The 25,415-nt window shown below is 43.9% G+C and overlaps 1 protein-coding gene across 1 annotated transcript in view; it reads left to right on the top strand.

Moving 5' to 3' along the window:
* Positions 1-22,481, top strand: part of PPM1L (protein phosphatase, Mg2+/Mn2+ dependent 1L) — a 643,346-nt gene extending 620,865 nt beyond the window's left edge. The window contains exon 4 of the mRNA XM_078667889.1: positions 18,433-22,481. Coding sequence (XP_078524015.1) covers positions 18,433-18,779 — 347 coding nt within the window. The 3' untranslated portion in view covers positions 18,780-22,481. The remainder of the gene's footprint in view (positions 1-18,432) is intronic.
* Positions 22,482-25,415: the final 2,934 nt, after the last annotated feature.

Below are 25,415 nucleotides of genomic sequence, written 5' to 3'. Positions count from 1 at the left end.
AATAGTCCTGCTCCGCACAATAGCGGGCGACTTCATCAGCATATCGGTTACCTTGTGACACAAAATCTGTATTCTTAGTATGAGCTACACACTTTACAATCGCAATGGCGGCTGGACCTTGCAATGCTTCCAACAACAGCCGCACAAATTCTCCATTTCGAATGGGCGAACCAGAGGAGGTCATGTAACCTCTCTGAGACCATAATTGCCCGAAATCGTGAACCACACCGAAACAATATTGGCTGTCAGTGTATATGGTGACTCTCTTTCCGTTTCCTGCTATACAGGCACGAGTTAATGCAATGATTTCTGCTACCTGTGCGGAATGTACTCCTTCCAGGCAAGCGGCTTCCACAACTCCAGTAATGGTACAAACAGCATAAGCTGCTCTCAACCGACCAGTATCGTCTCTTAAACATGAGCCATCGACAAAGTAAATTTCATCAGGGTCAGTCAACGGCTCATCTACGATATCTGGTCTGGGCTTCGTGCATAGTTCAGTCACATCAAGGCAATCGTGGTCTTCACATTCTTCGCCTTCTATTACAGTAGGTAGTGGCATCAATGTAGCAGGATTCAAAACAGAGCATCTCTTAAGGGTCACGTTCGCCGCAGCAAGGATAACTTGCTCGTAGCGCGTGAGCCTGCTATTGGTCAGATGCTGCGTCTTTGTCCTGGTCATTAACAATTCTACAGAATGTGGTACATACACCACTAACTGGTGTCCCATAACAATACTCTCACACCTCTCAATGCTGACACCCGTTGCAGCAACGGATTTGAGACATCCGGGCAACGCTGCGGCTACTGGATCTAATGTAGCCGAAAAGTAGGCAACTGGTCTACGGGCATTTCCATGGGTATGTGCCAAGACTGACAAAGCACATCCCTCTCTCACACAGCAATAAAGTGAAAAAGACTTCTCGTAATCGGGCATCCCCAGAGCCGGAGCACGACACAAATCGTCTCTCAGCTGCAGGAATGCCACTAGGCATTCATCGTCCCATGGTACCGGATCACTCACCTCCTTGTGCATCAGTTTCTGTAAGGGTTTTGCTTTCAGTGAAAAGTTAACTATCCACTGTCGACAATAACCAACCATTCCTAGAAACATCCTAACTTCTCTCTGAGTCGTAGGCGCATTCATTTTCATTATCGCCTCAATCCTATCTGGAGACACCTTACGTTTTCCCTTTTCTAACCGGTGTCCCAAATACTGTACTTCTGTCAAACAGTACTGTAACTTGCTCGGAGATACCTTATGTCCATTTTCAGCTAAATGGTTCAACAAGGCAATGGAATCTGTTTTACAAGCTTCCTCGGTCTCTGACGCAACAAGTAGGTCATCTATGTACTGGACCAGACCGAATTCTGCGGCAGTACTAGATTTTCGAGATTCTTCTTCAACAACTGGTTGAAGATGGATGGGCTGTCTGTGAATCCTTGTGGGATTCGACACCATGTTAAAACGCGATCTTCCATTTTAAAAGCGAAAAGGTACCTGCTCTCTTCATCCAATGGGATTGAAAAGAAGGCCTGGCAAAGATCTATCACTGTGAACCATTCTGCTTGGCATGGTATCTGAAACAGTATCACTGATGGATTCGGTACCACTGGACAACATGAAACAACTATATTGTTAATTTTCCGAAGGTCCTGAACTAGTCTGAATTTCCCACTAGGTTTCTGCAAACCCATAATCGGGGAGTTACAAGGACTTCCCACTATTTCTTTTAGTATTCCCTGCTGAATCATTGACTCGATCACAGGCTTTATTCCTGCAATCGTTTCCTGGGACAATTTGTATTGCGGGGTTCTGGGAAACTCGGCATTTGGCTTTACCATTATTTTTACTGGTTCTACCCCTTTAATCAATCCTATTTCTTCACCCGTGAAATCCCATACCTCTGACGCCACTGCATCTCGTAAGTCCTGGGGAAGATCTTCTACAGTCAGAGTAGGATATAGTTCTATGCAAGATTTTGAATTGGCTACCTTGAAAGTAGCATCATCGTCTGTAGTCTGTACCTCCACTCCTTGCGGGGTGCAGTATATTGTGCAATTCAATTTGCACAACAAATCCCTTCCTAACAGACATACAGGACTCGAATCACAAACCACAAACTGATGTTCATTCATATGGTTTCCTATCTTCACGGACACTGGTTCAGTCAAGGGACTAGTCATCCTTTTGTTTGCAACTCCTACCACCTGAATTGTTTCCCCTGACATCGGTAAGTCTGGAACCACCGCTGATCTCAGAGTTGATTGACTAGCTCCAGTATCCACTAAGAACATTGTAGGACATCCTGCCACTTCAGCCTCAACAAATGGCCCCCTTTGATCCACCTCTAGGACTGCCCCGAGGGTACAGTCCTCTTCTCTACTCACACGTTGTCCTGTCAATGGATCAATATAATAACATTTTTCTTCCTCGATAAAGAGAGGCATTTGTTTAAAGACTTTTCCCCCTGTCGCTATTTTCGGTGGCTGTGGGAACTGAGCTCGTGGAGCCGAAGTCCCCCCTTTGACCACCTTGCTTCCTGGAGCTGTCACCTTTGGAGCTGGAACCTCTTGAACTTGCTCTTCTAATTCCAGCTCTCCATTTTCAGGGTTAAAGGGACACTCGCGTCTTCAATGTCCCACCTGGTGACACTGGTGGCACTTTGTCGTCTTCTTTAAAGTGGCAAAGTCTACTCTAGGTCTCTGACCTTCTTCATTATCCTTGTTCTGACCATTTGGCTTTCGTCCCATCCCCTGTTTCTGTTGTCCACCCTTTCCTGCCGACTGCATCTGCACCACCATCAATTTCTCCTTTAGATTTTTGGGTTTAGAATCTATTTCGTCACTGCAGTATCTCGCATATCGCAGGATCTCATCTAGTGGTTTGTTTTGCCAACAAATTAAATGTTGTTGAATCATCAAACAAATATCTGGTCTCAGCCCCAAAACGAACTTTGACACAAACTGCCCTATGTCTTTGGGATCCATTACATCGAGTCCACTATACTGTTTGAATATTTTCAGTAATCTCTCATAAAACTCGTGAACTGTCTCCTTGGGTTCCTGCCTTGTTCGGTCTATTTTTACCCAATCTATATCTTGTGGAGGCACTTTATCCTTTAACCAGGCTATTACTCTTTCGTACTTCTCCATGACACTGTCCGATGGTCCATTAGTTCTAGCATTCCTCTCAGGCTCTGCATTTGGCCACTGGACACTAATCTTGCACGTTACCCACAAATCCCCTGGAACCACAATGTCGAACAAGGTGTTCAAATCAATCCACAATACTTTGGAGATCTTTACAAACCTTTCTACCTGCTTATACCACTCGACTGGGTTTTCCCTCAATTTCGGAAACGAGTTGGTAAATGCAGCCAAATCTCCCCTACTCCAAGGTACATGTACATAATTCCCATTTGATATTTCTCGCAAAGGGAATGCCTCCATCTGCATTACATCACGTTTGTACGTCGTCTAACTGTACCCCTTTTGGACCATCTCTCTTCCCATTTGTCCAGGTCTCTCCACACCCTTATTCCCAATATCAACTCTCTTATGTGTGTTTTTAATCCTGTAGTTCTCTTCTCGTCTAGGTCTTGGTCTGAGTACTGCAACCTATGGTTACTCTGTAGCGTCTTTGTTCTGGACAAATCCACCACGTACCTGTCCGCCAAATTAGTCAGTTTCTCATGAATTGCTCTGGCCTTTCTAGTAATATCCTTTGCTATAAATAGCAGTTCATCTTGTTCGTACAACTCAATCCTTTCTAAAGGCACCGTTCCTTCTATAATCTCATCTTGATCGGATTTTAGACTGGAGACATCAAGCCTTTTAACCTTTATCGCAGCTTTTAGTACTTCGGCTCTAGGTGCTCCTTCCGCCTCTCTCCCATCCCAGCTCCTAGTCCTGCGTCTAGGCTCTGGTGAGTTATGTGGAGTCCTCCCATGCTCCCATCTCTCTAGGTCCCATGCCTTTCCATCTTCTCGGGGTGGATGGTGAAACACTCCTTCGCACCTCATAGCCCCGCGTTCCCCATCCTGTCTAGTTTCACGGGATGCATGGTAAGATATTCCGTTACTCCCTCTCTCTTCCTCATGCATCTGTGACCTCTGATCACTTGATGTATGACGTGATCTTTCACTGTTTCCTCTTTGCCAGTGCTGTACATTTTCCCCAGGTGCGTGATGAGTGCACCTAAACCTCTCTCTGTACTCTTGTGTTCTTTGGTCTCCCTCGGTTTGCATGAGGCGAGACATCTCCTCACACTCCATACTCCTACCATTCTGCTCCTGCTGTTCCCTCCCATTCATAGGACGTGTAACTCCTCTATTCTCCTGACTTTGCCCTTCTCGGCCCTGACTGCTTTCGCTAGCCCCGCAATGAGATACAGTCCCGTTACCTCGGCTTTCCCACTCGGGTTCTGTTCTTAACCTATTACTCGGGGTTATTGCGGACCCATCCCATTCTCTCAAATCAGCTCTTAATTCTGTATAGGATTTCGGCCGTGGTCCCCTCAGGTCCATCGGTCCTCTCTGACCTCCCTGTCCTGTGTTGGGACTCAGTCGTATCGAATGGGGTGTTCCACGTTACCGATCCTGGCAATTGCTTCCATGCATTTGTCGTGTTATTCCTCCTTTCCATCTCAATCCTTTCTCTATCTAACCGTGCCTGCTCTTCCCCTCTACCATGATCTGGATTGTAAATCGACACGATAGGTCCTATGGTAACAGGTACTTGAAGAGCATCCGGTAATCCAAAAGACTCAACCTTTTCGGTGATTGGCGTCTTTTGTACCACAAACCTTCCCACTACACTCTGTATTGTGTTGTTTTGAGGTGTCTCCTCGCCTTTGATAGGTGTCCATTCCGATATAGGGAGTGGTGTAAACCCCTCTATGGCAGCCCCATCTTCCCTTGCAAGTCCTCTATCTTCAATTTCCCCAACTCTCGGAGGTGGTCTGTCTATCAACAATCTGTTTATCACATTGTCCTCGAATCGCTCTCCTCATCCTCTTCCATGAGGTTCCTCCCACCTACCACCTCCCTCATTGGATACAACTTCTCCACCTCAATAGCCTGTACCCTCCATCTCTTTGCTTCCTCATCCCATTTAGAATCTTGCACTGCTCTTACCGATCGAGTCAATCTTTGTTGACGCCTGTTCAAATTCCTATCGTGCGCCGCCCTAATCCATGCATTAAGGGCCTCAAACTGGGTTGGTCTAGGCGAGGGTTTCAATGAGGACATGGTTGCTTTTAGCCGATGTAACACCTCTAACTTAAACGTCCCGTACTTCGGGAACTGCATTTCCTCATTTCCTTCTGTAAGCTTATTCCAAGCCCCAATCCATAATATTGTATGCAGCCCCACATTCGCTGCCATATAATGAGCTGGTGTACCCTCCGGCGGTGCCTCTTCCCCGTAATAATGTTCACTTCTTTTTCTTTTAAAAATCCCTTTCAAACACTTAAAGCACTTCATGATTTCTCTTTTCTCCGCGTTTGTTTACTTCCTGATGACAATCTACCAATCACCGCTCTGAGCTTGCTAACTGGCCTATCCGAGCGTGGCTTTTCTCCGACGTCACTCTAGCCGCCCAACCAGAGCGCGGCTCTAGCTAACGTCACACCAACCGTTCAATCACAGCGCGGCTCTAGCTAACGTCACCCGTCCCCCTTTGCAGCAGTTCCCCTCCTTTTTCAGCTCGTCTCCTCGGTCATGCATGCATCTCATTCATACTCTGAAAAATGATTACTTCCGTCCAAGCGATCACCTTTCTTGACTGTACGCCCACAGTCTTTCTGTAGTTGTCACCTCAACTTGACGAAATGTCTTTCCGTTTACGTCCAGACAATCGCCTTCTCTGATAGGTTGCTTACACACAGTAACTTTCGACCAGCGTCCGTTACTCATACGCTCACTCTTACACTCCCCCTATCTCGGTCCCACGGCGGTCAATGGTACCTCATGACTTCCGTACTATGGTCGACAACTACTCTGGATGTTCGATACACCCAAAACCACTTAAGCTCTGGCCTGAACTTAAGATTTGCCAGTTCACCCGTTTACCAGGTAACCAGTTCACCAGGTCGCGCGCGCTCACAACCTTCTCTCACTCACACTACAGGCATTCAACTCCGCAAGACATTACAATCCAACTACCACACAAAACACCGCAATCTGTTCACGCATGACCCTTGTTATACTCACTCTCCTCCGATACTGCTGCTGTTCTCGCACCGTCTGCACCCTCGGCGCACAATTCTTCCGCTGCTCGTCTCTCGATGTCTAGGGGCCTTGGGGTAAACTAACCTATCTAGATTACCTTCCTCAAGAAGATAACCATCCTAAACTGCTACCAACTGTTAACGCGGGATTTCTGGTCTCTAGTTACCTTACCAGCTCCCACCAAGTCGACTGGATCGTTGGTACCTGTCATTGAGTAAAAGGCAATCTACTACTAAGTCAATCAATTAAGAACTTACACCACTCTAAATGACCACTGACCAGTGATAAAGTTTAAAGATTTAATATAAAGTCAAAGATAATTGAATATACAAACTTCTCAAGATAAGATTTAAAAGGTACACTGGTATCACTACAAACATATATTCTTTGAATAATCTGAGTCTACAAAACAGAATAATGAGCACAAGTTCAAAAATCATTAGGGTTGCAAGAATGGATACAAGTTGCAACCTAAGAGTCATTACAGAAAGAAAATTCAGGTTAGTCTGTCCCTACACTAGACTAAGTGACATCCCTACTTAACAAGATCTTTACCCAAAAAAAAAGTGTCAGCCGTGGTGACTTCCTAAGAAGATCACGCACTTCTCTTTGTCTCTTCTGTAAATCGGTCTCTTGTGATCAGCCTATCTGCCTACCCAACCGCTCTCTTAGGCTTCCAAAATCATCTGCTCTGCCTCATCCCCGGGTCGCTTTCCCTAATACAAAATCACATTTCCGATAGGAACGCCCCTCGGGACGCCCCTCACGTGGTATCGAATTTGGCGGCAGACTCCATGATGGTACTCTTCGGGACCCTCGTTAAAGTTGACCTTGGTTCCCAGGCTTCTTCTCCAGTTCGCTAGTACCCCCTGAAATTCCTGAAACCTCCTACAGGCCTGCGCCAGGCGCCACTGAACAAAGCTCCATTCATTACGACTGATTAGGACCCCTCGCACCTGCGTTCAGACCTTCCTACAGTGGGCCTCAAATTCCAAACTCCACCATATCTGTAGGCCATAAAACATGTATAGAGCTCTGTACTTGGTGCCTCTCGACTCTTCTCTAACGAGCACATTGCAGATCAAAGAAACAACATTATCTGTTCGGGCCTACTTGATTTACATGAAGCGGGTCCCTGCACTCTGAAAACATTTAACTTGATTTAAACAGTATTCTTAACTAACACACGTTTCTATAATGCAACACATCTATAAAACATATATTTCAATACTAAATTCGATAATACATTTTGGAAGAACCATGTTAATCCCAACTCACATTATTTTAGCAGCACTTTTATATTTACTTGTGAATTGCCATGAGGCCTACACAATTTAACTGGTTTGCAAGGTTTCACCTAACTCTTACATGATCACTTAACATGAGAACGTGAGGTTTTCATATTCATTCCAACATTTCTACATTAGTCTTCACATTGCTATGATTATTGTTACCCTACTTGAACACTCTATACATTTCACTACTGGGTATAAGACACTCTGGTGCAAGGTATATGTTAACTAACTACGTGCTTGTAAATATGGTGCACTTATACATTTTTCAGATTTGTGCTCTCTCAGCAGTACTGGGCATAGCACATGAACTTTTTTGTTTCTGTTGTATTTGTGAGCAGAGACGTTTTAAGGCATGGCAAAGTGGACTCCTGGCCCAGGGCACAGCCTTTCAGGGGGCCCCCTGATAGAACCAGCTCTGTTTTGCAGAGCCTAACCCTGATGACCTCGAATTGCTTGTTTAAAATGCCACTTGCCTTTGCTTTATTTTCAATGTGGGTGATATGTGTGTCTATTACAGACATTTTGTAGAGAAATGCTGTGTTTAAGTTTCATGTAAAATCCATAAAATTGTGTCTTTTAGATCAAATCAGGACCTCACATATGAGAAATGGAAGAGTGTCAGAGATCATTTACAATAATATCAGCGAGCAGCTGCTGTGTTACAATATTGAAAACACATCACTGTCCCTGAATATTACATATAAACACTTTTAGAATTTCACGAGTGTGCCTGTGCACTCCGCCAATGAGGGCATGAAAGAGATCATGAATGTAAAACTGTTCCTCACAGGGGCCCCCAAATATGCTTGGCCCAGGGCCCCCGAAATTCTTAAGATGTCCCCGTTTGTGAGAGCTAGCATCACATGCAAATATGCAAATATCGCTCCCACGATTCTGTTTACGTGGCACGGTCGAAACGACCAACCAATTTAGGTACTACAAACACACACCTATCTATGAGGTTTATTCCATGTGTACCTGTCGTAATAATGTGAGATTGCACCCACAGTGCTTCCAACTGTTTTTACATTCCGTTGTCAGTGTTGCGGCATGACCTTGAAACTTTTTGAGAAGTTGTGTTTTTTTCAAAGACGTTGAGCCATGTCGTGGGCTAGAGCGCTTGCAACGTCCTGATGGGTGTTTTTAGGTCAAGCCTAGGCAGCGCCCATGCGCAGTCTTTAAGACATGCTGTATTCAGTTTGTGGGCTTTGAACAAATCCAGTATTTTTCATTATTTGTTTTGTCTGCTTTTCTTAAGTTCTTTGGTTTTGTTGGTGAATGGTTAACATTTGTCCCGTCTTTTGGCTCTTTGGTTCCTGCCCTGGAGACAGCCCATGCTACAGCGATCCTATCACTTTCCTCCATATGCTTATTTACGGTTCACTTCTTTCTTATTTATTTAGTTTTGGTTGCAACTCTCCTTCCCGTCCAGACACACGCGTTGTTTACTGTGAGCCTCCGGTTTCCTGGTCAGTTGTGTGAATTGAATTGCTCCCATGCCGTTTATTGCTTGTATATTGCTGTTAACAGTCTGTGCTCTACTGTTTATCTGCTCTGTTAGCACAAGGCTTATTTGTTTCTTCTGACTTCCTTCTCGGTAGAGAGTTTGCAACTTATTGGGACCAGCAATGCCTTTGTTTTAAAGCTTTGCTGCATTTTTGCACCTTTCCGTGAGGTACTGTGTTACGTTCATAGGCTCCTCAAAATCTCCCCGCTGGGAATTTGTTTTTCACTATACAACGCTGGAAGATTATTGATTTACAAGCAAGGGGAGCTGATTTGCAGTGAAGTGAAGCACGCAGGCTGGCCATGGCAAACCCCTATTGTTGGCTTAGTGCAGGGAGAGCGACTGTCTGATGCCACAGCCTCATGAGCATGAAGAGAAGGTGAGCACTACAACACAAACGACTAGGGCTCCGGGAGCAACCTGGCAATTACCCTCAATCATAACATCATATTATAATTTAGTTGGTCATCCTGGTTGTATTGGGATCAAAATTCTGCCCTGGCAAACCAGAAAAAAGTGGCCCACATTTGCATATTGCCTTTCCACTGTTTCAGCAAAGTTTTATGAAAAGAAAGGGGGTGGGGGGCATGTTTTATTAACTTCACTTAGGTTAATGCACAGATTAGTTCACACTGCTGAGCCACACATTAATGCATGTGAGACAACTTCTGCTCAGGCCCCTTGCCCCGCTCAATCAGCATACATTAATGGGCCGGCCCAGCGAGAGAAAGGCAGTGATACCTCTGCCAATCTGCCTCTAGAAAGGCCACTCGCGCACCCACTTAGCCGCTGGCGGCATCCTAACAGCACAGACAGCCCCCCCAAAAAGCAGCCCGCAGCTAGAACTTGGCTACCAGCCCTTCGGCCATTTCCCGAGTGCCCGCCTTACCAATCCGACCCTGTTGGTCATTCATGTAATCCCTTGCGGAGTGGCAGGCCAGTGCCTCCTCAGTGAGTGTCCCGCCAGACAGCTCGCCCCGCATAACTGGTCTGTCCCTGCTCTTCCCTAACAGCGGAGCATTCTTATACCTTTCTCTTCATAGTATTTCCCTAGAGCAGGCAGCAGCATACTCACTCTGAACCACTTGTTTGCAACAACAAGCTAAACTAATCCTCTCCATGTGAAGCATATGGATGTTTTCGAAAATGTTAGCTGCTCTTAATTGTTTAACCCTATTAGCAAGCCATGAACAATTCCCCTTCTACAACGCAAAACAGACAGAATGATAGTTTGTTTTAACCTACAGACCAATCTTGTCATCTTTCACAAAATAAAGCAAGAAAGCTTAGTTTTATTTTGATGCCTGTTGATGCCTAGTCCACTTATGGCACGTGAGCACACTCACTTCACAAATGCGGCACATTTTTATGTGCATTAAGACCAGCAATGCATGTTACTAATATCAAACAAATAAAAGAAAAGGTTTGCTCCTGAAAACCTCCTGTAGGTTACTGAAGAATAATCCTTTCAAGACCTCATTTTGTAAGTCTGTCAACATGATAATTGCGTTATATTTGCCTTTTACTGACTGACTGCGTTCTATTTAGTATTCAAAAATGTGTACCGTGGCATTTACTTGAGTTTTAAATGGACTTCAAATTGTTTTATTTTCATGAACACGAGTTCTAATAAATTAAGGTGAGATCTTTTGTGAATAATTGCAGCTTCAGTCCTGGGCAACCCCTTCCCGGCTTTTAGATCACCAAAAGACCCCCTTCCCCCAGATTGGTGTATTTAGATTATTTGTCTACACCCAGCTACATTTACATTAGTTATTTAGTACAGATGATTACATTGGGCCGGCATCTTTAGCACGCATTGTTCTGCACTCAGGACACGTTACAACGCAAACATTTACAACGCATGCCATTACAACGCGGTTTTTACATCGCAACATCCATTACAACACATTATTTTACAACGCATGCCATCGCAATGCATTTTTAGAAACTACATTTACAATGCATTACATTACAATGCATTTCATTACAATGCATAATACTTTTAGAGCAACAGTAGCGTAAGTGTTGGATAGTGTAGGGGTAAAAATTACTATGCCCACTCCAGTGAGTGCAACAGTAGGGCAAGTGTTGGATAGTGTAGGGGTTAAAATTACTATTCCCTCTTCAGTGAGTGCAACAGTAGGGTAAGTGTTGGATTACCATTCCACATTACTTACCTTATGATGCGCTGTAATGGCATGCATTGTAGTGACATGCGTTGTAATGGCATGCGTTGTAGTGACGTGTTGTAATGGCTGCATTGTAATGGCATGCGATGTAAAGGCTGTTGCGTTGTAATGACTGTGTTATAAATGTAGTTCGTTGTAATGACTGCGTTGTAATGGTTGTTTCGGGGGGGGGTGCTGGATATTGGAATATTTTAATGTAATATACCCGCTCCAGTCGGCACGAGAGTAGGGAAGGTGTTGGACTTTAATTCCAACACCACTCCACCATTGCACCCCGCTAAAGCAAGTCGTTATAATGACTTGCGTGCAGAACAAATGTGTCCTAAAGACGCGTTTGTTCTGTTGCCGGCTCTGTGAAGGCACAGCATGATTCTGGCTTCGTCCTAAAGGACGTTTCCCTCCTGTGCTATATAGGGTGCATAATTAGAAAGGGGTTGGCCTTATCCTATGTGGGAAGACTTTCCATTTCACCGATCACAGATGCAGTTACTGTGTTATGGGATGCACAGAGCTTAGCGGTGTGGCTGATGATGAAGTGTGAAGGACTGGAATTTAACATTCAAATACAGCAATAAACCTCGGAAAGGTGACCAGTCAACCTTTTGGAAGAGCCTTCCACTACGCAACAGCCCATGTTGCTGCATTTGTAGTAAAGTTTGTTCTGTTTGCGCTAGAAGAATTCTTTGATTAAAATCTGCAAATTATGTAGCAACTGATAGATTATGTGGCAAGTGCGGCAAATCCATAATTATGCAAAAAAACTCTGCAGAATTGCATAATCCCACCTGTTCTTTTGTCTTCTCGTGCCTACTTTCTCAATACCCTGTTCTTTGTTTCTCCCGTCCCTCTGCCTGTAACCCCGGACCTTCTGCCTCTATTCTCTGCCCATCTCTCTGCACATCTCTCTTCTCTCTGCACTTCCAGCTCCCTCCCTTGAGGTCTACACTCTCTCATCCCACTTGCATTTTCTCTCCCTTCACGCTCCAACTTCTATATTTCCGCAGTGCTCTTCTCACCTACCCTTATTTTACTTTTTCATTTTTTTCCTTACTTTCCTCTTTCCTCGCTCTACCTCGTTCCTCCACTTTCTTATTCTCTTCCCTATGCCCGGTCTTGCTGTTTGCCTTCTATATTTTGTCTGCATTGTCACTTTATACCCACCCCTTTTTTCCAGGTAACAGCTGTTATGCTTTCATTCTCTGCCCCATTCTCATTTTAATGTGTTACTATGTAGATTTGCATGTTTATTCAATACCAAACTCTCAAGACAAGGTGTTGCTTTGGCCTGTCAGTCTCGTTCACTTAGTCCTTGCAGCATGCATATGTCACCCCCTCCACTTACATATGTTGGAAGCCCAGCTACCAACTGACTCTTTTGGGCCTGAGCAGACTTTTCTGGAAACCCGTACTTCGGCGTTGGAAAAACACGCAGCACTTCATTTTTTATGTCTCGCCTAGACAATGTCTTATTGGTTATATGAAGGTAACAAAAATGCTTATAACACTTTTTTGTTATTACTTTTCAGCATGCTGCACATTACTCACGCTGCTCTACAATATAGTTTTAAGACATTGGCAACAGTCGCGGCCGGCATGACTCGCGGGTGGGAAAGGGGTCGCGAGAGGAGGGGCCGGGGTTTAAAATATATATACATCCGTGCCCGGTTTTCAGAGGACGCCCTGAAGGGTCGGGGGCTCCCCAAAACGGAGGTGTTTGGAGTTGATTTAATGGAGGGAGCATGACCCACACACTGCCGCCAGACCTACTGAGGTAATGCCATTGTGGAAACCGAACGGCAGCGCTGGAAGGGATTTGGGTGGGGGATGATTCCCCCTTCCAATCGTTCAGAGACAGAGGCATTGAATTGAAGCAGCACGTTATTTCAGCATTTTGCTTTTTATCAGGAATCCTGCACGATTACCACTTGGATGAACATTTTGTATTTTCTTCGAATGCATCAATGTGCTGAACAGTGTATTTTCACCAACAGCGAAAATAAGGAACTTTCCAATATAGACTTACCTGTTATGGTGCATTCTGGAAGTGTGATGATTGAATCAGTCAGGTGACCTTTCACGCGCCAATAAATTGTAGGCACTAGCATTTTGAATGACATTTCCTGCCCGTGACCAAGGCGTCACACGCCGAAACTAGTTGGGAAACAGGACTCATGTGCCTTCTGCCAGATTAAATGCTTTCTGAAACTGAAATGGGCCTCTTCTTTGCTGTTTCATGATTTGGAATTTTGCTGGGAATCTCCGTGCCCGGTTTTCAGAGGCCGCCCTGAAGGGTCGGGGGCTCCCCAAAGCGGAGGTGTTTGGAGTGGATATATATATATATATATATATATATATATATATATATATATATATATATATATATATATATATATATACGCTTCGAAACGCGTCGGGCAGATCCATTACGGAGCGGCGTCTACAAGCGGATCCCCGTCCTCACCTACACATAAATAAAGCTGCTGCTCGCGTGCTACTCACATGGTGGACAACCTTGGAGCGTGAATATATATATATATATATATATATATATATATATATATATATTCCTTTCACAAAAGGTCCCGTTCCGTCAAGAGGCCGGAGCTTCACTGGTATCCGCTGCGTGCAGCAATTGTTTGGTTCAAGGTATTGAAACTGACTCCGGCTCGCCCCGAAGCATACGCCTGTACACTGGACCTCTGCACGTTGCAGCTTGTCATTGACATGGAGACGGGTTCACTGCAACTCCGTTCCAAGGTCCAGCCGGCACACTTGCGACGAGGCTGGAACGTTAAAGGGGACCAGAGGAGGACCGGCGATTATTTCCTTGGAAAGACTCGTGATTACAACACCCGGCACTGTTCCAGCACAATACCCTATATCGATGGGGGTGAATTTAATTCAGCCACTGCCTAACAACACTTACCCAGGCCTACAGCATTCTGGGAGCTGTAGTTGTGGCAGAACTACAGTGGGTTGGCAAACATGTGAGCGCTGGTCAATGGACTTCCACCAATGGCAGTGACTCTGGACAATGAAAAGTGGGGGTGGAGTTTAACCTTTGCAACACAGCAAGCATCTGAGGAAGGCCGTCAGGCCGAAATGCATTATGCACACGCTGTTTAATTTTAATTAAAGATCCTCCAACGGTATCCCCTGTGTGGCCTCTACCTGTTCTTTGCGGAGTAGGAGTTATTTGGATGTTTTCGCGCCGGCCAGAGGCGCGTGGGAGGTCCCGTTCCGTCAAGAGGCCGGAGCTTCACTGGTATCCGCTGCGTGCAGCAATTGTTTGGTTCAAGGTATTGAAACTGACTCCGGCTCGCCCCGAAGCATACGCCTGTACACTGGACCTCTGCACGTTGCAGCTTGTCATTGACATGGAGACGGGTTCACTGCAACTCCGTTCCAAGGTCCAGCCGGCACACTTGCGACGAGGCTGGAACGTTAAAGGGGACCAGAGGAGGACCGGCGATTATTTCCTTGGAAAGACTCGTGATTACAACACCCGGCACTGTTCCAGCACAATACCCTATATCGATGGGGGTGAATTTAATTCAGCCACTGCCTAACAACACTTACCCAGGCCTACAGCATTCTGGGAGCTGTAGTTGTGGCAGAACTACAGTGGGTTGGCAAACCTGTGACCGCTGGTCAATGGACTTCCACCAATGGCAGTGACTCTGGACAATGAAAAGTGGGGGTGGAGTTTAACCTTTGCAACACAGCAAGCATCTGAGGAAGGCCGTCAGGCCGAAATGCATTATGCACACGCTGTTTAATTTTAAATAAAGATCCTCCAACGGTATCCCCTGTGTGGCCTCTACCTGTTCTTTGCGGAGTAGGAGTTCTTTGGATATATATATATATATATATATATATATATATATATATATTCAAAGTCCTTTCACAAAAGTCGTACATACGCTCTCAGGAAAATGAGTCCAAACCCACAAATGCTGGAACACAGGTTTATTCCACACAAAGCGTTTCACCTTGCGGCTTGTTCACTCGATCAAGCCGCAGGGTGAAACGCGTTGTGTGGAATAAACCTGTGTTCCAGCATTTGTGGGTTTGGACTCATTTTCCTGAGAGCGTATGTAAGACTTTTGTGAAAGGACTTTGAATTACGATTACCGGCACGCTCCACCGGAGTGTACGCCACCCTTCATTGGGTCCCAGTATCTCGGCAGGAGCCCCTTTGTGTTTGAGATATATATATATATATATATATATATATATATATATAGATATATATATTAAAACTTAACTCCGGTCCCGTGTTGCTTCTCCTCTCTCTGCGCCACACAGGAAGCAGGCAACTCCCTCTCCTCCCCTAAGTCAATCACAACGCTGTGGGGAGACCGTTTTCTCCATGCAGTCTTCATGGAGAAAACGGGAGTGTGCCTATGACTGGTTTGGTCGGATCTTTGGCCAACCAAACAGTCAGCGCCCACAACAGTAGACAAGCCACTTCTCCCCTGCAGGACCTCCCACCCGCCCGCCCCTAACCAAACCCTTCTGTTTCTCGCACTGCGAGAAAGCAGTGGAGCGACGCTTCTCCGCCCACGTGGAGGAGCCGCCCCTGATGGACAAACTCAATTGCTCTGCCTAAAAACATATAAGCTCCCAAAAGCGAGACCTATTGGGTATGCTAATGCTTGTTTGAGAATGCATTCCAACTCAGTGACACATTTTCGTTCCTTGTGGTATTGGTGAGCACATCCTGTGTATTAGCATACATTTTATCCTCATCCTCTTTTAACTTGTAGAAGTTGAGGTTAGCTGAAGTTGCAGAAAGGCGTACCAACTCTCTGGGCACTGATATGTTGATGAGGGAAAGTCTTTAGTGGTTAGTGGGTTACAATTCTGCTGAAATTTACTTATACAGTTCCTTATTTCTTTAGATGAATAGAATTAATTTCGAGATTAGGCAGCATAGACACAACCATTGGGTTTGAATTTTGTAGGGTGCGCCCAGTGGCGTAACGAACCGTGAGGGGGCCCCCTGCAGGGTACGTGAAGGGGCCCTCCGGACTCAATCTAGTGCTCCCCAGCAGAAGTGCGGTGCTGACGGGCCCCCTGGAGGGTGAGGGCCCCCCCGAACCGCGGGGGCTGCGGGGCCTGTGTTACGCTCCTGGGTGCGCACAGGGACGCGCATACGTACATCCCTACAGACCAACACACCCACAGTGCCCTTCGTTACCCGGAGTCCGACATACGAAGAGGCACCTATTCAGACAGACCAACAGGCATGCAGGCATCCGTGCACACAAATCAATTGTCATACCTAAGTATATGCGAGAGGGGTGCAGGGTGATGTGTAGCGGAGAGTATACAGTAGTGCTCATCGGTGAGATCAGAATGAGGTGTGCCCCGGGGGCACTGGTGGAGCATCCCGGGGGAGCCCTTGGTGATGCCTCTCCCTGTGGGTGATATTCTTCATGGGCGCAGTTATTGTGTCACAGAGGAGCACCGGCTTATGCACCTTGACAGAGAGAACTGGGTGATTTGTTTTGGAGGGCACAGGATGTTGAGCATGAAGAGGGCACTAGATGGGGCAGTTCTGGAGCGAAGGCCAATAAGCAGCAGTGCGCGCAGCAAGATGTGATGTATGCAGTGCTTAACTTGAGCCGGTGGTTGCAGGTGGGGGCCCACCACACTCATTTACGAGGACCAGCACTTTTCTTTCTATAACAGACTTTGATCCAAAGCAAGAGAGGAGAAAAAACACAAAAGAAGGTTAGGAAGAGGACGGCACAGTCAGAAAAACAGTGGCAAAGGTAGAAATCAGGGATGAAAAGGTACCTGCAAGAGTGCGATAAAGAAGCAGGAAGTGGGGAGCGGTAGATTCAAGAGGCTTGAGGTGGAGTCAGGACTATTTAGCCTTGGTATTCAGCACCATGAACTTCTATATGTCCTGCTGTGGGTTTCTGAGAGAAATCTTGGGCCCGGCACTTATTGTTTTACAAATTAAGCACTGCGCCGGACAAATTTCCTACGTAATATGGTAAAGCCCACATTGTGCACTCCTGCTGCTGAATGCAGTTCTAGATTGTGAATTTTGTACTTGATTAACTTACATTTTCTGTACAAAGTATTCATTTAATGTAAGTTCATAACAGATCAGTTCATGAAATCGAATTTTTTGTGTAGTTACATGTGCTGATTTCCCCCTCAACTTTATAGCTAAATAAATGCACACAACTATAAATCATTAGGAATTTATAAATTAATCCTTCGTTATAAAACTGGTGATATACTTGCGAGATAAAGTTTATCTCCACTTTTTCTTTAAAGCTCAAAGTACACCTTTTTAAAATAAATGTAAAGTTCTTTCTGGTGTCCTTAAAAGAAAACCATTGACCAAACGTGGAGTCTTTTTTTTTTTTTTAAACGAGTTTGTTTTTCAAACATGTTTTCATTACTCGTGACTGCTGCAAAAGAAAGCCAGTGACCGTTTTACTCTCCACCTCATGGCCAAAAATGATATCTGGGTGTAAATCCAAACATGCTAAAAGTTCAAATAAGTGCTTTAGCACTGGTGTAAAAAAAGTCTTGCCACTTAAAGGGTTATTTAAAAAAGGTATATCAAAATACAATAGAAAATGTTTTATCGGTTTCCATTCTAGAATTGTCTCAGTGCTTTGTACATAAAATGCATACTAATTATAAATACGGTTAGTTGTTTATTATTTTAGTCTTTTTCTCTCTAAAAGTGCATTGTCCCATAGCTTGGTCTTTAGAATTTGTGGGACCGAACAGCCAATCAGATTTCAAAGAATGGAGTCCATAACTACTGGCAAAGCTTCTCACTCAAATCACTGTTGGTGGACAGAGCTGTAACTATGGGAGGAAGAGAGCAAGGGAACCGGAAGTAGATGTCAGCCATTGCATGTTCTATGTTGTCAGTACCGTTGTCCTTGGGGACGCGTCAGTGTTGCTAGTTATTGTTCTTTACCATGCTTGTGCACCCTCACATGTGGTTCGAGGACTATATTTCAATTTCGAGCCTATAACTAGAGTTATTGTCTAGCTCAGCAGTTCATTACCCTGTGATATTGACCACAAAAGCATTGGCTTCCTGCATAATATTTTGTTTCCAAATGTATCTTGACGTTTGATTTCAAATAATGGGTTTCAAGGCAGATATCTGGAAAAGTAATTAAGTACTGGAGATGTAATTCTTTTATTTTGTTCCCCTTAAGGTGGTTTCATCAGCTTTAATGGATCTTGGCGAGTTCAAGGGATCCTGGCCATGTCGCGTTCATTGGGCGATTACCCGCTGAAAAACCTGAACGTGGTCATCTCTGACCCAGATATCCTGACCTTCGACCTGGACAAGCTTCAGCCGGAGTTCATGATCCTGGCATCTGATGGCCTATGGGACGCCTTCAGCAATGAGGAGGCAGTGCGATTCATCAAGGAGCGCTTGGACGAACCTCATTTTGGAGCAAAAAGCATAGTGTTGCAGTCCTTCTACCGCGGTTGCCCCGACAACATCACGGTCATGGTGGTAAAATTCAGGAACAGCAGCAAAACAGAAGAACCGTGAATCGTCCAGCTCTCTACACTGTAGCATAAGAAGTGGACTTCATATAAACTGTTGGATTTGAGATTGGTAGGAAAATTGTAGTAACTGCCATTAAGAGTGTACTCACACCAAAAGAAAAAACTCACGCTTTGTTCTGTATTCTGTGAAAAGCAAATAGAGGACTGCAGTTCATATTTCCGAAATAGCTACAAAAATACCCTAATATCCACTTAACAGCCCCTTTTGTGTACATATTACCAGTATTATACTTCATCTACAACACCAACCTTGTATAAAATGTCCTCCTAGCTTTTAAAATAAATTAACTTTTATGCAATATTTTATTGGAACAAAAGGAGAAAGAGTAATACCAGTCTGCCATTTTCCCAAATGCCCAATCTGTATCCACCTCACTTTTTGTTACAGAAATATGGACCCTTCCACGTGCGGGGTAGTCTGTTTTCCAACAGAATAAAACAAGAGCTGGAGTAGCCGCTGGTATCTAACCCTTAGATAAATAATGGAGTGTGTTTGCTATTTCTATTACCTGAATGCATGACACCTCTTAGCCAATAAGATTAGATATTAACCGCTACACAAACATGCCACTGTGGTTGATGAACTCCTTTTGTAGTATTGTACGTTATCATGCTGTACGTAAATACGCCAGCATTTCACGGTGGTTTATAAGATATAGCCCAAAAAAATCTATTGCCTGAAGTTTATTTAAGCCATTCCCTAATATCACCTTATCGCCTGCGACCTTGGCACTGGCCTCAACAAATCTGCCATATAATAAGATTTCCAAGAAAAAAGTATTGCTCATGGTAAAGGCCATTACATTTATGTGGAATGATCTTAACAGCTTGTTGTGGGTTTAGGAAAATCAAAACAATCTCCTCCTCCCCTGAATACCTTTAATTTATACAAGAGAAACAAGAAACCCAGTACCACTAAGAAGAGTTTGCCTTTATCTGTATCCTAAAGCCAGGGCCACTGTAATTATACAATTTTGTAACTGTGGTGGTTTTAAAATAATTATGGATTTACTGCACTTGCCGCATAACTCATCTGCTGCATTATCTGAGAATTTTAACAAAAAATTATGTTTCTGGCACAAGAAGATCAAAAGTTACTAAAAATGCTGTAACACCTTTTGCTGCACAGCGGGAGATCCTTAACGAAAGGTTGACTGGTTTCTTTTGTGTTACTTATTGCTTTATTTATGTTTCAAACTAGTATTAATGAGATAAAACCTTTGCCTAGATAGTGTCAACATTTGTACCAATTACAAAATAATGAAGTAATACTATCACAAAACGTGCTGCATAATTTGCATTTTCTTGCTGTTAATTACTCAGCTATGCTGCTGCATGATTCCTGTGGCCCTGCCTATCTCCCCAGAAATTACATTATGGAAGATGAACTACAAATGCCTCAGCAACTGAGCGGCAGGAGGCAACGTGGAAGGCACGTAATAGTCCTTTTTAATGTATATTGAATTAATACTTAACTGTTGTTGTGGTCATCTCTAAATTAGCCGCCAGACAGTGCCACCGTCTGGCAGACTGTCAAGCTCCGGTGTTGACAATTAAGTGCCGGTGCTTAGCACTGCAACCCTCCAGCTCAATTTAAGTACGGAGAGGGCATTTCCAGGTACCAAACTTATTGCGATTGGTCAGGCTGTGGTGAGGTGCAGGTGCGCTTTAATGGTGCCCGACTCGGTCTTAAACTGCTGTGCATCTGGTGGTAAACAAAGGTACTGCAGGGGTGGCAGCGCTCCTTGAGTACCAGCGATGTTAGAATCATGCCTTTATGTTATGTTATGTTAGCTGGTGTTTTGTTGAGCGCTCAGCTACTCAAGCAGAGTGTCCCCGCGCTATCAGACCCAGCACAGCATAACCCCGGCGGAGAGGGGAGATTATTGGCGGAACAGCCACGTTTTGAGCTCTTTTCTAAAGGACAGTAAGTTCTCACTCTTTCTCAATGACAGTGGAAGGGCATTCCAGGCACGGGGCGCCAGATATTTAAAAGATGCCCTCTGAACATGCAAGAGTACTCTCAGACTGGGCAGCATATTCCTGTACTCCTGCAAGGCATCGATTGTTTACGCCTTCTAAATAAAATAAAGTAATGGTGGATTTTAATATACATGAAGGATACAGGTTACTATTTATATAGCGCTTACCGCTGCAATGTCGGATGCTGAAGCGCTTACTTGAACGGATAGCAAGCTACTCCATGTAGGGTGTGTGGTTGGAAGAGTGGTGTCGTTGTTTTAAGCCTATGGGGAGGTGTATTCATATCACATCCACTCTCAGTATTTTTCCCGTTCTTCACATTGTGAATCTATAAAACACTATACATTAAAAAACATCTAATAGTAAGGAAAGGGGGAGTTAAAATTAAACAGAATGCAGTTTAATTAGCTTTCACGTTTTAAGACTCTGACTCTGGGTGTACTGTAGCATTTCTATAGTGCTTTACGAGGCCCCAATACCCTGTCTGCTAAGAAACCTAGTTCTGAATAAATATGAAAGTTGACCCTAACATATATTGGTGAGAAGACCCCAGATGTAGATTGCAAGATATTGATTGTCAACAGTGTTGAATCTAGTAGAAATGTAGTTCTTGCATGAACCTTGGTCATTTGATGCAATTACCCCTAGACACAGTACTGATGAGCGGAAAACGCAATTATTAAAATTCACGAATCCCTTAATCTACAAAATTAATAGTGTTCAACATCAAGCTTCCGAGAGTCAATATTTTCTCTTTTACCAATTAATTTGGGTAAGGGATGCTACTAGAAGAAGATGTGGCATCTTCCTACTATGTAATACGGGACCCAGGTTTGAGTCCTGGCGTCGGCTTAAAATCCTCTGATTCTGGGCAAAAATCACGTAATCTCCCAGTGTCCAATAAAAACAAGTAATCTTACTTTGCGTGATGTAATCTGGTGCTGATGTAAAGCGCGCTAATGCACTTGGGCCTAGTTCATACACTCAAAAACTGCAAAGAAAAATAAATACATCACTTTTCACACCCGACAGTATTACCCTAGTGGTGTTTCAATGGTGTTTCGCAGGTCAGTGTGAGGCACTTAAGAAAAGTGGATGCGATTAAAATTGTTTACCTTCGTATTGGAAATTCTCAGGGTGCCATTCAGAGGTCGAAGTGGGCGGGATCTGAAGGTCACGACGTGCTCATGCTTTTTTTAATTAACGAAAAACAGTTCCCCTACTTTTTGTGAAAAGACAACCCTGCTGGGACGGTTAATTCTGACAGTTGAAATGCTTAGATGAGGTGTAAGGCAGGGAGTCTCCTGTGCTGTGAAACCGAGGGTGTGGCAGACAGCTACACAAGCCTTCTTGCCAGGGTGCCTGCTTGCCTGAAATGTGAATGTGAGCAACTGGTTAATTTGCAAATGTAAAAGGTTCTTGGAAGCGGGTAATGGCTTTAATTGATAGAATCACTTGACATTTCCTGGTGAGACAGATTTATTCTTTTTGAGTGGTATTGCAAGGAAGGTACCAGCTGAGCTGCGAAGGGTGTGATTTCAAAGGACTGTTATAAAAGAATTTGCATTACGTATAGTTTGGGTGTTACCAAAATCTATATTATGGAAACACCTTTTTTTATCTTAAATCTTTTTGCGCAGTTTGTAGCATCCTGTTTTATACTATGTGTTCGGCAAGTTTAAATAAATGACTTACATTTTCACAGTGTTTCTGTCACAGTCTGGGACCTCATAGCACTAAAGTTATACAAGTTCTTATTCTCCACTACACCAACCAAGATTTAGTTCTGTGGCTCTCTGATTACAGACACAGACCTCGGCAGTGCATTAACGAATAGATATTTCATAACGTACAGTAGCGCATTAAACTTAGCTTGCGTTTTGATTCTTTATTTAAGCTTTGCATCGTTTTATATGAAGGTACCGGAAGTTGAAAGAATGAAATAGTTTACAGAATGTTTAGTTTTTAGCCATGCCTTTGACCCAGCCCCCACTCTCACTCACCCGCCTCCGTTGCGCGCAGCATCACAGTTACCATACTTTTCTAAAGCACTTTGCCCCCTGGTGCCATATGTGTACACTGCTCAATGGGCACTGTCTGTGTACATTTCTATTTCCCTCCTATCCTTCAAAGCACATTAGGGTTTCCACCCAGCAATGTTGTGTGAACAGCACAGTGCCTAACCCATATGGTCGTGAATTGGCACCTACTTCCAGCATAATTGCGGGAGCCAGATTAATAAAATTATTGGTGGGCTCCGGGTTAAATGATCTAATTTTTAACATAAATGTGAAGGGGTTGCCCGTGGGGAGCTAATGCAATTGGTGTATCAGTTTATATCATGTATATATTCAAACTGTTCTATTTTAAGATTGGTAAGTTATTTTATAATTCAATAAACGTGTGCATAAACAATTGGAAAATTGCTCGCTCGCACACTGCCTTCTCTACTCTCTGATATTTCTGCCCCATTCTACCCCCCCTTCTCCCTCTCATCACATACCTCCCCCATTGCTAACAGACTGCCTCCTCAGCTCTCTGCCATTAACCGTTAAGAAGTGATTCGGTCTTGAGGGATATAAGGACTCAAATTTTAGGATTCTCTTCAAGAGCAGAGCGCTGAGCAATATAATCTCTGACCCTACCTCAGCACCTAAGCCCCTAATCTGAAAGTTGCAGCAGCCTGAGTCCCAAAGCCCCACAGAAGTTGGTGCATGTGGACCTAACAAGATCTTCACAAACCCATACCACACCAACCGGCGCACAACATTACTTGAAAGCCACGTAGGTGGCAAATCATGCTACTGACCAAAAAAGAGCAATGGATAACTGTTTACCCTGTGGACTAAACTCAGCAGAAAAGTCCTGTACCATGTGCACACATACCACATTGAATACAGAAAGATCAGGATCAGACATATCATATCTCTGGAAACCAAACTTCTGCAGAAGGTTGCTATCAAAGAATGTCAGAATTGTCACCCTACTTCCTGAATGCATGCCAGCGACCTAGATATCCCCTATATGGAATTTCTTGATATTTGCCCTCATTTGTGTATACGTTTACGGTCTCCAGCGCTGCAGTTTGATTACAAAGGGTGCTTTATAAAACACCAAAATATATATCAATAATTTTCCTGTTCACCAATATCAGCCAATACAAAACAAAACATTGGGCACACAAATCTCCCCTGTCAAAAAAACCAAGATAACCATGACTCCAGTCAATACGAAATCTCAGAACCTAATATAATACTCATCCTGACTCTAAAAGCATACAAAAATTAAACCAAAATGCAGCGCATAATAGCCCATTTCTCCTGAGAGGTGCATATTGATATTGTGCAAAGGTCCTCACCCCCATTCAGAAATATTAAATATGCTCACCATTAGCACCCCCAAATGTTCGAAAGGGCTTTCTCTTATTAGCATGGCACCATACCCCATATAAATGAGTGAATTCCTTTCGTGTCTACCCCCATTAGGATTAAAAGGCCAAAGGACAGCCTTCGGGGTTCAGTAATAAAAAGTTTGTTGATGTGTGTCATGTGATCGAAAATTCAGTTTCTGTTCTGTGATGTTTTTTTAACACCAACTTGTTCCAGGGATAGGCAACATCCTTAACTTGTATTACTAAAAACTCAAAGACAGTAAAATCCTCATGTAATACAGAAAAAAACAAGTTTTTTCAATTTACAGCACAGAATGGTGGTCAACGAAAGAATCCAAAACTCAATATCAATCAATTAGACACAGAAACCTTTTCTTAGACATTTATTAACATCCACAAATGTGTGTTCAGACACTTAATAGCGTTTCAGCTCTAAACTATTCATTGCATAGAGACTTCAACAGGACAAAGGAGGGTTTAGTCCAGTTCTATGTACGAAAATCCCTGTGTCATATATGGGCCAATTTTTAGTAATTAATACTACTATTGTTGTGTATTTATATTAATAAAGTAATTAAGAATAGCTTTTAATCTAATTAGCATGGTTGCGTCCATACTGGTACAAGACTTGCACCCTTGACGGTTTCATATCCTCGCGAAGTGGTGACATTCGGAACACCTAGCATAATCCAGAATCTGGGGTTGATCACTTGCGGGTTCCTGCTTTAGGGGATAACGCGGACACCGGATGACTGTCTCGCCCACACTTTCTAACCCAAGTATGATTAACCCAGCGGGATATATCGACGACCAGACTGAGAACGCAAACCAGCCCTGGAAATTGTCGTACTGGCCATGGGGGTTGTGGGGGCTTGTGGGGTGGGGGTGGTGTGTGCTGATGGGACATACGGCTGCTGATTTAGTTATTTTGTTACTGAGGGGCCCCCATCGCTCCAAAACCGGCCTACCGGGAAAATGCCCGGTGCCCGATACAGCCACTCCGGCCCTGGATATATCAATGGCTAAAAGCCAAGTAGCATTATCCGGCATGAAATGGTGGGACAAACTAGCCTCTTGGGAACTTGTGCTGTAATGCATTAGATGCACAAGGTGTTCATAATGTAGCTGACTTGAGCAAACTGTACATGAAAAGTTATTGTGAAAAACATGCATGACTAGAAATGTAATCAACGGTTGAAAAATAAGTAAAAGTAAAATAAGAATAGCTTTTAAACTTTGGTAAGA

This window comes from Lissotriton helveticus, chromosome 11 (assembly GCF_964261635.1).
Source record: "Lissotriton helveticus chromosome 11, aLisHel1.1, whole genome shotgun sequence".
In the NCBI taxonomy this organism is placed as follows: Eukaryota; Metazoa; Chordata; class Amphibia; order Caudata; family Salamandridae; genus Lissotriton; species Lissotriton helveticus.
Note: the sequence above shows the minus strand (reverse complement) of the source record. Positions and strands in the feature narration are given on the sequence as shown.